Source organism: Spea bombifrons, chromosome 2, assembly GCF_027358695.1.
Source record: "Spea bombifrons isolate aSpeBom1 chromosome 2, aSpeBom1.2.pri, whole genome shotgun sequence".
NCBI classification, from domain to species: domain Eukaryota; kingdom Metazoa; phylum Chordata; class Amphibia; order Anura; family Pelobatidae; genus Spea; species Spea bombifrons.
In genome coordinates this window covers 42,937,270-42,951,947 of record NC_071088.1, presented here as the reverse complement: position 1 = coordinate 42,951,947, position 14,678 = coordinate 42,937,270, and the positions used below count along the sequence as shown (strand labels likewise).

Genomic DNA, 14,678 nt, shown 5'->3' with positions numbered 1-14,678 from the left:
CTTTTATCCTTGGATAGCCATCAGATAATATATGCCAGTGCTTTCTAAGAATCCTTGCAACATCTCTGCTGTGGGTTCCAAAACTGTAGCGAGACAGGGAAAATCAGAGAAATGCAGATCCGCACCATCAATATGCCTAAACCATGTTCTAACATGCTCTTGGTATGCTGGGAGTTGGTATATAACCTTATCTTCAAACATACCTGTCATGGGTAAATGTCTGTAGTGGTGGAACTGGGGGGAAGGGGGGGGTACAACATAGTAATGCACCATGGGGTGGGGGGCCTGATGATATAATGAGATGACATCCTGCTGGGGGTAGCCACAGAAGTCTTTACATTGTCAACAGGGAGGAGGCTGGCAGTCAGGCCTCTCCAGTGGCCCCAGCGATGGAGGGTTCCATCACAATACCCATGAATATACCTGCATAGGTCGTGGCTACGCTTGAACCCATAGCTGTACCACAAATTTGTCCAAAAAATCTACCATCAAAACGGAAGTCATTTTCACTTGGGACCAAATGTAGTAAGTCGATTTAGAGAAGCCCCATCATATCCTAATTTCTTGGTGGCTGTTTCCATAGCTTTTAAACCTTCCACATGGGGAATGGAAGTATAAAGGCTTGCTACATCAAAAGTCACTAAGGTAACTTCATCTCTAATTTCTGCGATTTTATTCAACAAATCAGTGGTGTCAATGAGATATGAGGGCTCATTATACAGGCATTGGAGTTATGCTGTACCATATCTGTTCAGTAAATGTTATTTATTTAAACGTATTTCATTTATTTATAAGTTAATAATTATTTTTTTTTTCAGATATCTAGTTTTTCCAGTTGACATGCAGTTTATAAATTTGTGAAATTAATATTCTTACCAACATTAATTTTTTGTGTGTGTATAGTTTTTTTTTTTATAATTGTGTTGTGCAATGAATTTCACCATGTGGCTGTAGTCACAATTCCCATTTCTCACCTAATTTTAATAACTTTATCTAGACAATTATTAGGAAAAATTTATTATGTCATGACGATACATTTTTTGCATCATCTCCAAGTGCTTAAAGTAAAAGTCTTTGCTACAGCATGTAGATGCTTGCAATTTCTCAATCTCCATAGCCAGGCAATCAAGTATGTCATCCACATACTATTCATACTGCCCAATGTTCTGAGCAAACTGCTCACAATAAAATGTGGGTTTACCAATCTCCTTAAGATCAATAATGCAGAATTTGATGACAGATATGAACTATTCAGCCCATCTTTAAGCTTCCTAGTCTTACTCTTCATAGCCAAAGCTAGAGAGAGTAGCCCTCTTCTTGGTCTCCCCAAAAGAAAGGGGGGGCTGAAGTCTTCAAAGGTAGGTGGTGGCTGGAGAAAAATGGCAATATACAATATATATATATATAATATAACGCAAAGCAATAGATCAGGGGCGTCCAACATGCGGCCCGCGGGCCAGGGCAACCGATCTTACGCGAGCCGCACCTCAAGCCCTGCTACTTACTTGTGGGAGGGTCTTCTGGACTGCACAGAGGAAGCGGAGTTCACGTGACATCCTACTTCCTCTGTGCTTTAGCAGAGAAGGCAGAGGGAGGCCGCGCCCCCTGCTGAAGTCTGTAAGCGGCATCGAGGAGCTGCAGTGCAGGTAAGGGGGTGGGGTTTTTTTTGTTTGAATGAGTGTGTGTGATTGAGGGAATGAATCTGTGAATGAATGATTATATGAATAAATGAGTGTGTGTGTGTGTGTGATAGCATGGATGTGTAAGTGCTGGAACCTAGGCATGATGGGACTGTGATTGCTGTTAGTAATCACACTCCTATCATGCCAAGTCATCCAGTACATGCTGAAACCTGGCCAGCTGCCCCCCTTGTGTATTGATGCTGCCAGCAGTATGGGGTCTGCACTTACAGCCACCCTGTACTAGCATGTACTGGCTGACTTGGCATGATAGGAGTGTGATTGCTAACAGCAATCATAGTCCCATAATGCCTAGGTTCCAGTATTTACTGGATGGATGTGTAAGTGCTGGAACCTAGGCATGATGGGACTGTGATTGCTGTTAGCAATCGCACTCCTATCATGCCAAGTCAGCCAGTACATGCTGAAACCTGGCTAGCTGCCCCCTTGTGTATTGATGCTGCCAGCAGTATGGGGTCTGCACATCACTTACAGCCACCCTGTACCAGCGTGTATTGGCTGACTTGGCATGATAGGAGTGTGATTGCTAACAGCAATCACAGCGAGCACAGTCCCATCATGCCTAGGTACCACCATTTACTGGTTGCCTGGGTTGCCAGCATTTACTGGTTGCCAAGTCATATTGCTAATTTTGTCCAGTTGTGTGTTACCTACTTTTATTAAAAATGTGAGTTTTTATTATTATTATTAAAGGTGGGGGTCATTTTCGGTTTTGGCTAAGTGAACCCTGAATGTTTTGGTCCAGAATTTTCATTTTAGTTCATCCCTAGAATAAATCTAGGGAATCCTGAATTTGTAGTCGCAAAACTTTCTAGGCCCAGAAATCAGTGAGAGGAAGAATAAAGGTTTTGTGTCATTTTACTTTATTTTAATCTGCATATTTTATTAAAGGCCATATTTTTTGTCACAGTGAAAAATGAGTGCGGCCCGCGCACGTATACAATTCTGATGAAGTGGCCCACTGCAGAAAAAACTTGGACACCCCTGCAATAGATGATATATATATTGATGATTTGGTTATCACTTAAAAAGATAGTGTAGACAGGGCTACACAATGATCTGAATCTTATATTTGCCCACTTATTTTTTTCTGAATTTGACTCTGATGGCTAATGATTTACACAATAGGTGTCAGGACTCGGGTGATCAGGTCGGGTAGGAGCCCATGCGCAGGGGATACTTGGGGTTTAGTCTGTAACCCACAGGGCATGATTATGCAAACAAAGACACCACAAGCAGAAATCCAGGTAATGCAGTGTATTTTATGTATATAACAGGACCAGCAAATAAGGGTAACACAGTCTAAGCAAGAAACCAGACGTATGGCAAAATAAAATACCGGTAATAAGTCTTTTGGCAGGGAGCCCGCTTGGACGGGCACGAAAGGCACACAGCCCGCTTGAAAGGGTACAAAAGGCACACAGCCCGCTTGAAAGGGTACAAAAGGCACACAGCCCGCTTGGATGGGTACGAAAGGCACACAGCCCGCTTGGATGGGTACGAAAGGCACACAGCCCGCTTGGAAGGGTACGAAAGGCACACAGCCCGCTTGGAAGGACACAAAGCAGGGAGTCCACTTGGAAGGACACAAAGCAGGGAACCAGGAACAGTACAGGTGCAGAGCCACAGCAGAAAGGTCCATAGACTTCAATACAAAGGGCCTGACTGAAGGGCAGGGCAAGTTCATAAAGGCAGTGTAATCCAGGTAACAAGACCCAGCTGGATGTGTTGACTTGGGCTCAACCCAAGTAACAAGGCACACCTGAGTTCTGAGTGCTCCAGAGGGCGGAGGGTGGCCACTAGTGGTAGCAGATTTAAACACCACAGGTATAAAAAAGCCATGGTTCAGGCAGTGAAAAAGTGGTTCCTGACAGTAGGCTTGATACCCAAATATACTTCAAATACATTTTCTCATATGACTTTATAGCGGTACCAATAAGTGTGCCATACATATATTTAACAAGTTTTTGTTAATAGCAATAACAAATAGTTAATAGTTGATAGCAATAATTCCCTGAACTATTTTCATTTTATTTTTATCCTCTGTGTTACTGAGGATTTTTGGCATAGGGTATGTGTTATGGCAGGGAAATCCAGCCTAAATTGTTCAGCTGCATCTCCTGATTACGGAATTACTCCACATGCATAGTTTTTTGTGGTTTTCTAGACATTACAGGGCACAAGTTGGACCATGAGCTCTATAGATTCCAAACGTGAAATTTCGCTGTAGTTGCGCGATATATTTCTGTAAAGCAGACAACCCAGAGTATCTCACTAGGGGCATTTGGGCATTTTTTATGCAACCATTTGGACACCAATCACTGCCAAAGTTGCCTGTAGCAATCATTTCCTGCTCTTCTGTGTTGCTTAGATTTTGCACAGGGTATGTGTTATGGCAGAGAAACCCAGCCAAAATTATTTAGCTGCATCTCCAGATTACAGAAATACCCCACATCTTTTTTTTTTTTTTCCTTTTCTTTTCTAGAGGGCCATATCCATATCTTACATAGTACCCTATAGGGTAGTATTTTGCATACCTATGGCTTAACAGGTTTGGGGGTTGTGAACTGGGGCAGGGGGATATACTTTTTAGATGTTGTGCTAGGGCAATGGGATTTAAGGGATTTTTATTTTTTATTTTTTTTATATATATTTTTTTTAAAATGTATTTTTTAATTTTGTTGCTATTTTTGTGTGTGTGTTTTAAAATTGCACTGTTATCTGTGCAGTATGGTTAGAGGAGGACCCCTTGAACATGTTATTTATGCCAGTGATGTCACAATGTGTCAGGACTCTGGTAAGCAGGTCAGGTAGGAGCCCAGTCGCAGGGGATACCAGAGGCTCAGTTTGTACCCCACAATGAATTACAATTAGAAGTATGATACAAACACGCGAAATGAAACACAACACAGGCTGAATAGTACGATATGGTCTGTATTGGAGAAGCTGGACAACAGGCAAGTACAGGCTGTAAGTCGGCAGGGCACTGGACACACGGCAGGGAGCCTTCTGGCAGGGCACGCGACTTGGAAGCCCTTCTGGCAGGGCACGCGACTTGGAAGCCCTTCTGGCAGGACATACAGCAGGAAACCTCTCTATGTAGCTGAACTGGCAGGGGCCCGCTCTGTATAGCTGGTCTCAGAAAAGCCAGATACGGTATGCAGGAGAGTGGTCAAAATTAAGCCAGGTCAGAAGCAGGATGCCAGGAACGATTCAAGACCTGGTACAGAGATTTTTATTAACTATATGCTACAGTATAATAAATAAATATTTTAAAACAGGTTAAAGGATATAATGGAATATTTAAAATGCTTCCAGTGTCCGTTACCAGTGCCACATCTGCATACTGGGTTCCTCACTTGTAATTCTCAAACCCTGTGTGACAGTGGAGTGGAAAAGTCTTCAGCAACCCACCAAGTATTAGAAATGCATAGCCTTGAGACAGGGAAACCTTAATGGTGGAACTTTAAGCAAAGACGAAACAAGCACATGGATCATGTAGCTACAAACTCTACTACGTGCTACTATTTTGAACACTATGTGGCTTTTACAAGTACTGTTTTGATTACAGCTCAAGTACTTTTTTTGTTACAGGGTGTTTATGGTCCGAGGGCATATATTGCCACTCAAGGGCCCCTGCCTGGGACACTCACTGACTTCTGGAGAATGATCTGGGAATATAAAGTTGTGGTAAGACCATTTTAGGGATAGAAATGATAGCAGGTAAATAACAGTGTAAACTATAACATCCTACAATTCTGAACATAACACATAGCATACCACTGGTGAGGGAGATTTTAATATTATACTTTGTAAATCTGTATCAGATAGGACACAGAATAGCACAGGATAAGATACATGAAGCACAAAAAAATAGCTACAATTAAGCATGTTGACAACAGCACCAGTAATGATAGTTCAGTGTCTAGTTATAAATGTTTTATATTGAACAGAATAATTTCACCATGGGCAAGGACAAGATAAATATCTCTTCCAAGTCTAATTATTGTGCATGAATACATCAAATGTGTATATTAATGATAAGATGACATTTTAATGATGTTCTATATATTAAATTCCTGTTTAAAATCAGGGAGATTTGGCTACTTAATTTATAGAAGCTCTGATAGCTTTACCATTTATAATTAGCTAACTTTGCTTGATCATCTCAGTCAGGATTTATTACAACTCACATGTTTGTGCTCTGCTTCGGTCCTAGGTTATAGTCATGGCGTGCATGGAGTTTGAAATGGGGAAGGTAAATATAATTTTTCAGTAGGATTACAAAAACAAATCACAAGATATGAAAATGAAGTGAAGCTGGATATGTAATGATTTTCTCTTTGCCTTATAACCCAGATAATTTGGTATTAAACTTGCCTTTGCCATTCCTCTATAGTAAAAGCTCTGTAGTACGCCACAGAGAATGAAAGTAGCCACTCCCTAAAGTTTCTTGGTATATATATTTGTTCATGAACACTTTCCTGGCAGTTTATTGGATACAACATAAAGATAAAGTTCTGACTTGGGTCTTCCTGTCGCCGCCATCACCCATAGGAGACCGTAAAATTATTCCTGATTTGTTCATCCTTAGGTAACAATAACTTAAGTTCTGTCTACCTTCCGGTTTTCATTCCCTCCACTTCTATTTGCACCCGGAAACACACAATTAAAATCACCCCCAACTAATCATTGGATTGCACACTGTCCAAATTTAGAGTCAATAAATATGCAAACAGCCCTTCTGACAGGGTTCCTCAGACTCCTTACATTAAGAGTCCGAAACTTCTGATATGATGTAAAAAGGATAAGACAGAAAAAGTCCCATCTCAGCAACACCTGCCCAGCTCTGTATGCTTCGAGTCCTGGTTGGCGGGGTGGAATCCTGACACCCTAATACTCCAGTAGGGGGAGAGAGTGTGCCTGAAGGATCTCTCTTTTGCGAAAAGACATGAGGAGGAGTGCACACCTCTTTTTTTGAGGGATCATATTCTGGGCTAATAAACTTGTTTGTTCCGTTGAGAGCGCTCTTTGATAGGCCTTCTTCAGCCACTTATTGGGATATCCTTTTTTCCTAAAATCTTGTTTCAAAGTTTTCACCTTGACAATAAAAATCCTCACATGATATAAAATTACGTCTAAGGCTCAGGTGATGGCCCACAGGATTCCTCTCTTTAGTGGTTCAGGCTGGTTAAGGAAACTCATGAAAAGACGGGGTTGTGGCTAAGAAAACTCATCCAATGAGAGTAATCAAGAGGTGTGGCTAATAGCCCTCTAAATTTTGCGTGCTTCCCCTTGGTATGTTTCCCTGAAAAAAGCTAAAGTGAGTTAGTGAAATGCACGTTAAGATTTTTTTTCTTTAAACCTGGGGTCCATGGGAACTGCTCTCCCGATCTATTACTCCTGACACCCAGGATTGTGGTCTAGGTAGTTAATCTTTTAGCTCAGAAATTAGATGCGGAGAGTTCCTGCACTTACAAGTAGGTATCACTTGTTATAAGAACGTGGCATTTTTAACCATTATAGCTACTAAGCAAATAGCAGCAAATAGGGATCGGTCATTGTGAGAGAGCCTGAGAGTATGAGAGCAGGGCCGCCATGAGAAATTTTGCAACCCTTACAGAACAAATGGTCTGGGCTCCCTTCCCCGGATGATCCACACCACTAGGATTATGTCTCCTACTTATATTTTTTGGTACAAAGATTGCACAGACAGGCTGTTTCGGGACACAGACAAGATATTTTGTGACAAAGATGACACAGACAAGCTGTTTTGTGACAAAGATGACACAGACAAGCTGGGGACAAAGATGGCACAGACAAGCTGTTTGGGGACAAATATGGCACAGTAATCAAACAAAGGAGGGGCTCCTACTTAACCCCTTAAGGATCAGGCTGTATTTTCTTTTTTTCTACCCTTCACAAAGGCGGTTTTAACACTTTTGCGATGTGTAGATGTAATTTTCTTCTCTCTCATTTAGTCTACTCACACAAGTTTTCTAGAACCATTTTCATAGTCACACCATCTAATTTTCTATATTAAAAAAATAAAATATGGTAAAAATTTGAAAAAAGCATTTTTTCTATCTTTCATTTGTAAAAGACCTTTACTCATCTACAAAAGCTAATAAAAAACTGCTACATAGATTATATTTGTTCTGAGTTTCAAAAACATATTTTTTTTTTAACAATTTTTATGGCAATAAGTACAAGTAGCATTTTGTGATTTCAAAACCATTATTACTCTGGTCATTCTGCCCCCATTTGCTATTTGGGACAACTTTGAAACCAGTCAATTCAATTTACCCCAGCTGTTCAATACAGTACAGTGATACCACCCATGCATGGGTTTGTTGGGTGTTTGAGGGCTAAAAGGCCACATTTGAGAGATGCGCTTTTTTTTCTTTTCATTTTGACATCTGATCAGTCTGCACCTATGCCCTATTTAAGGCATCTTTGAACATGGCCAATTAAATTTACCGTATCAAACCATACATTTTTTTTTAAAGTAGACACCCTATGCTAGTATTTTAGCTCTTTCCATGCCAGGAGTTTTGGAAAGATAAAGCGCTAATTTTAGCACTTGCTCAAAAAAAGAAACTTTTTTTTATATTTTTGGAAATGGATGGTTTCCCTGATGGTGACATCACTACATCATTATTTTTAACATTTGTATTTGTTTTTTAACTACATATAAAAAATGGAAACAAAATTAAATATTTTACTAATCACATTGGATTGAAAAGCTGGCCTCCATTGGCTTGCATGGTTGAATGAAGTACCTGTATTCAACGTGCACGGGGAGCCGAGAGCGGTCACAGTGCGCCTTGTAGTGCGTTTTTGGTGTCACTGTATGCCTCAATATCGAGGCATTTCAGCAACACCATTGAATATACGATCACCTCCTAAGGTCTTTTAAATAGGCATCCGCTGACGATGACCAGGGGAGGGGCCACACGAGGCCCCTACTGTCCATCGGAATGCCTTGACATTACAGCAACACCGTTTAAATCGGAGTATAAGCTTCTTTAATGCCATGACATGCCAGGCACGTCAATAGTTGTTAAGGGGTTAAATACCTCCAGGATTCAGATGGCTTATCAAACTCGAACACACCAAACTTAAGACTAATTAGTAAAAGTATTTTATATCAAAACTTAACCTTTATAGATATGCATTCAAATTGAGTGATAATACTCAGTAACCTATGAGATAAGTTATATATTTTGTATGTGCAGTTCCATTCCTCATGAGGAGGTTCCAAATGTCAGGAAAAAAATATTATCTCTAAACTTGTGCTCCCTCCTCTGTAATCAGTGGTGACTCAATATATAGGGGGGCGCACATACGATAATACAGTCAAAACTGGGGGGGCACTAATAAGTTCCACTAAATCATGCCACTGAAAAAATATATATAAATAAGATGCCAAAATAATGCAAAAGAATATTGCAATATGGAATTTACATAGTTACATAGTTCATAAGGTTGAAAAAAGACCTAAGTCCATCAAGTTCAACCCTTCTACCTAACCTTTCTATTCTTGATCCAAAAGAAGGCAAAAAACCCCCAATTAAGCTACCTCGAATTCTGCCATCAGGGGAAAAAATTCCTTCCTGACCCCAAGAGGCAATCGGATTTCTCCTTGGATCAAGAAGCTCTAAAATATTAATATTATTCTATTTGTATCCCTGTATATCGTGCCTTTCTAAGAAAATATCGAGGCCCCTTTTGAAGGTATCTAATGTATTGGATAACACTACCTCCCTTGGAAGTGAATTCCATACCTTAATTGTCCTCACTGTGAAGAATCCTTTCCTTTGTCGTCTATGAAATCTGCGCTCTTCCAGTCTCAGAGGGTGACCTCTTGTTCTTTGTATATTTCTGTTAATGAACAGGTCACTGAAGAGCTCTTTATATTGGCCCTGCATGTATTTACCGTATTGGCTCGAATATAGGCCGCACTTTTTTCCCCCACTTTAAGTTTTTAAAGTGGGGGTGCGGCCTATATTCGGGCTCTAGCGCCCGACGCCCGGGACATGCAGTCCCAGGCGCCGGGCAGGCAGCGGGGTTAAGATACAGATCCCCCGCAGCGGTGCAGGGGACCTGCATCCTTCTCCCCGATACGCTCAGACAGCCTCCCCTGCCAGCACTTCCCACGGGGGGGGTGCCGGCACGGGAGGTTATCTAAGCGTTTTACCTCTGCCCACCCCCGACTTACCGGAGCAGACTCCCGGGTGTCTTGCGGGGCCGGCGGGAGACATTTACGCAATACGCGCATGCAACTTCCGGTACCGGAAGTTGCATACGCGTATTGCGTAGATGTCCCTCGCCGGCCCCGCAAGACACCCGGGAGTCTGCTCCGGTAAGTCGAGGAGGGGGGGCAGAGGAGGAAAGCGGCAGCGTATCGCGGGGAGGGAGGACAGCGGCAGCGGATCGCGGGGAGGGAGGACAGCGGCAGCGGATCTCGGGGAGGGAGGACAGCGGCAGCGGATCTCGGGGAGGGAGGACAGCGGCAGCGGATCTCGGGGAGGGAGGACAGCGGCAGCGGATCTCGGGGAGGGAGGACAGCGGCAGCGTATCGCGGGGAGGGAGGACAGCGGCAGCGTATCGCGGGGAGGGAGGACAGCGGCAGCGTATCGCGGGGAGGGAGGACAGCGGCAGCGTATCTCGGGGAGGGAGGACAGCGGCAGCATATCTCGGGGGGGGACAGAGTGGCAGCATGTTTTTTTTGGTGCTTTTTTAAAGAAAAAAAACTTTTTCTTTAAAAAAGCACCAAACTTTTAGGGTGCGGCCTATATACGGGGGCGGCCTATATCCGAGCCAATACGGTATATAATGTTATCATATCCCCTCTGAGACGCCGTTTCTCCAGTGTATATAATTTAAACTTTTTTAGTCTCTCTTCATAACTGGTATCTCCCAATCCCCTTATTAATTTCGTAGCCCTCCTTTGCACTTTTTCTAATTCCATAATGTCCTTTTTAAGGACCGGTGCCCAGAATTGTACCGCATATTCAAGGTGAGGTCTTACCAATGACCTGTACAGAGGCAAGATGATATCCTCCTCCCTTGAATCAATACCTCTTTTTATGCATGCCAAAACCTTATTGGCCCTCGCATCTGCTTGCTGGCATTGCGCACTGTTGTCAAGTCTGTTGTCAACCGTTATTCCTAAATCCTTCTCATTGGTAGTTTCCCCCAAGGATATTCCATTTAAAGAATAGGTTGCATTTTTATTATTTTTACCATAATGCATAACTTTGCATTTCTCTATATTGAACCTCATCTGCCACTTGCACGCCCAGTCCCCAACTCTGTCTAGATCTTCCTGCAATGAAGAAACATCAAGATTAGTCTGAATTACCCGGCCTAATTTTGTGTCATCAGCAAAAACTGTGACATGGCTCTTAATGCAGCTTGGGAGATCATTTATAAATAAATTAAAAAGAAGAGGACCGAGGACAGACCCCTGAGGCACTCCACTTAATACCTGCGTATAGGCTGAGAAACATCCATTCACAACAACCCTCTGCATTCTATCTTTTAGCCAATTTCTGATCCACATACATACATTTGCCCCTAAGCCTATTTCTGTTAATTTATAGAGTAGCCTTTTATGCGGAACCGTATCAAACGCCTTAGCAAAGTCCAGATAAATCACATCTACAGCCAACCCCAGGTCTATATTTTTACTAACTTCTTCATAGAATGTTAATAGGTTGGTTTGACAAGACCGGTCTTTCACAAATCCATGTTGACTTCTACTAATTGGATTATGGATCAAGATATGATCTTGAATGTATACCTTTAGCAACCCTTCAAATAATTTCCCTGCTACCGATGTTAAGCTTACTGGCCTGTAATTGCCAGGTTGAGATTTTGATCCCTTTTTAAATATGGGCACAACATCTGCCTTGCGCCAATCTAATGGAACTATGCCCGAGCTGAAAGAATCCCTAAAGATTAGCAATAGTGGCTGGGCCAGAATTAGGCTTAGTTCCTTCAGTACCCTTGGGTGTATACCATCCGGTCCAGGGGCCTTGTCTACCTTAACAGTATTTAATTGCTTGAGCACTTTTTCTTGTGTCAGCCAATCCCATGTTTGTTGCAACGGTTTCTTAAAATTAGCCAGCAGGGGCTCCGTCATCGGTTCTTCCTTGGTATAAACAGAAGAAAAAAAAGCATTTAAGATGTCGGCTTTCTCTCTGTCCTCACTAACCAAATTTCCAGTTTCAGATAATAACGTACCGACATTCTCTACCTTTAACTTTTTTCCATTCACATACTTGAAAAATTTCTTGGGATTGGTTTTACTTTCCTTGGCAATAAGTTTCTCATTTTCTAGTTTAGCCATTTTAATCTCCTTTTTGCAGGCTTTGTTGGCATCTTTGTATGCCATAAATGATACTACCGACCCCTCGCTTTTATAATGCTTAAATGCCAATTGTTTATTCCTTATTTCCTGTTTTACTTTCCAGGTAAGCCACATTGGTTTTGATTTGTTTCTTTTGTATTTGTTTCCCATAGGTATATATTGGGATGTATAACTTTGCAATATGTGCTTAAACGTATTCCATTTCTCCTCTGTGTTTAACCCAGAGAACAATCCATCCCAGTCTATACATTCCATGGTGGACCTTAGCCTGTCAAAGTTTGCCCTTCTGAAATTAAGAGTTTTGGTAGAGAAGTTACCCATTTGCTTTTTGGAATTAATCTCAAATGAAACCATGTTATGGTCACTATTTCCCAAGTGTTCTCTTACTTTAATGTTTGAGATAAGTTCCTCATTGTTAGTTATTACCAGATCTAGACAGGCATCCATTCTGGTTGGGGTCTCTACTAATTGGGACATAAATTGGTCATTAAGCAGGTTCAGAAACTTGCTGCCCTTAGTGGAACAAGTTCCACTATTCCAATCTATATCTGGGTAATTAAAATCTCCCATGATCAAAACTTCATTTCTATATGCAGCCTTATCAATTTGAAATAGCAGCTGATCTTCCCCCTCATTGCTAATGTTGGGTGGCTTGTAGCATACACCCACAAGTAGTGTGTGACTTTTTTTACTATCTAGGTTAATCTCTACCCACAGCGTCTCCACATTACTACTGTCATCATGCACATCTTCCTTAATACTGGGCTTAAGTTTAGGGTTTGCATATAAACAAATCCCTCCCCCTTTTCTATTTGCTCTGTCCCTTCTAAAAAGTGAATATCCTTGTAAGTTTACTGACCAGTCATACGTATCATCCCACCACGTTTCCGTGATACCGATCAAGTCATATTGTTCATTACTTACCAATACTTCCAGCTCACCCATTTTGTTTGCCAAGCTTCTCGCATTTGCTAAAAGACATTTAAGGTTACTACCCATTTCTGATGTAACAGTTGACAAATAATTCTTGACAGCAGGTTTAGTACTATGCAACACCATATTGTCTGTGCTAACCCCACCAGTGCTCTCACACCCTTTTCCCATAGCTAGACCCCCTTCTGAGTCTACTCTAGCTAGCACTTCATTTCTATATTTATCCTCCCCCCCAGAACCTAGTTTAAAAGATCCGCAATTCCCCTAGCCATCCTCTCCCCTAGCACTGCAGCCCCCTCCTCATTGAGGTGCAGTCCATACCTGCTGTAGAGTCTGTAGCCGACTGCAAAGTCTGCCCAGTTCTCCAAAAACCCAAATCCCTCTTTCTTACACCATGCTCTTAGCCACGCATTGATCTCCCTAAGCTCCCGCTGTCTCCCTGAAGTAGCGCGTGGTACTGGTAATATTCCAGAGAACATTACCTTGGAGGTCCTTTGCCTAAGTTTCTGACCTAGTGCCCTAAACTCATTTTTAAGGACCCCCCACCTGCCCTTAACTATGTCGTTAGTACCAACATGTACTACGACCGCTGGATCATCTCCAGCCCCTCCCAACAATCTGTCTACCCGGTCCACAATATGTCGAACCCGAGCACCCGGGAGACAGCATACTGTTCGGCATTCGGGGTCCTGGCGACAGATTACCCTATCAACCTTCCTTATAATTGAATCCCCTACCACCAGCACCTGTCTAGCCTTCCTAGCCTTCTGGCTCCCCACTATGCTGGAGAGGCTACTCTCCTGGCTGCTAGGAGAGTCAGCCTGCCCCAGAAATGCTTCCTCTGAGCTGGTCTCCCCAGCATCTTCGCACAAACTGGCAAACATGTTGGGGTGATCTAGCCCAGAACAAACCTCCCTAGCTCTCCGGCCCCTGCTGCCCCTTGCACAACTAACCCAGCTCTCTGCCCTCGAGACCTCTTCTTCCCCATCTCCACCCCCCTCAGCACTGGCCCCAGCCAATGCCTGCTCTGTAAGCAGCAAGCTCCTCTCCATGTTGTCTATGTCCCTCAGTGTTGCCAGTTGCCTCTTTAGATCTATCACAGTACATTCCAAAGAAGCAACCTGCTCACACTTGCAACAGCGGTATGGCCCCTGGGGAGCTCGCTCCAAGAGCACATACATTTTGCAAGACATGCACTGAGTGGCATTATCCAACATGGCTACTAATGTAAGACGCAAAATATATATAAATATATTATATGGAATTACAAGGATGTATACTTTACCCTCCTTTTTGCTTTTTAACTCCTTCTTTGCTTGGAACTCCTCACTTAGAGATGTCACTTAGGAGATTCGCCCCAGCTCAGGATTCGCTTGTGTGTCCAAGCTAAATGCAACTGCAAAAAGCCAAGCAGAACTCACAGAGAGGAATGATAGTTGTTTTTATTGGATTAACACAATACTTAAAAAAGACAAGCTTTCAAATGTTTTCCTCTCTTTCTTAGGTATTGCTTCAGACCTGAGAAAGAGAGGAAAACTCTGGAAAGCTTTCTTTATAGTTTACAAATAAGTGCAGAGACAGAGCGACATTCTCTTGTGCTGCCTGGTTGCTGTGAGCAGAGCCGTAGCTAGTTCCTTTTGCGCTCAAGACAAGAATGGAAAATTGTG

The 14,678-nt window shown here is 42.4% G+C and overlaps 1 protein-coding gene across 1 annotated transcript in view; it reads left to right on the top strand.

Moving 5' to 3' along the window:
- PTPN22 (protein tyrosine phosphatase non-receptor type 22) overlaps positions 1-14,678 on the top strand; it is a 72,176-nt gene that overhangs the window by 12,421 nt on the left and 45,077 nt on the right. Inside the window, exons 4-5 of the mRNA XM_053457639.1 lie at positions 5,295-5,390; positions 5,920-5,958. Of these exons, the coding sequence (XP_053313614.1) occupies positions 5,295-5,390; positions 5,920-5,958 (135 nt within the window). The remainder of the gene's footprint in view (positions 1-5,294; positions 5,391-5,919; positions 5,959-14,678) is intronic.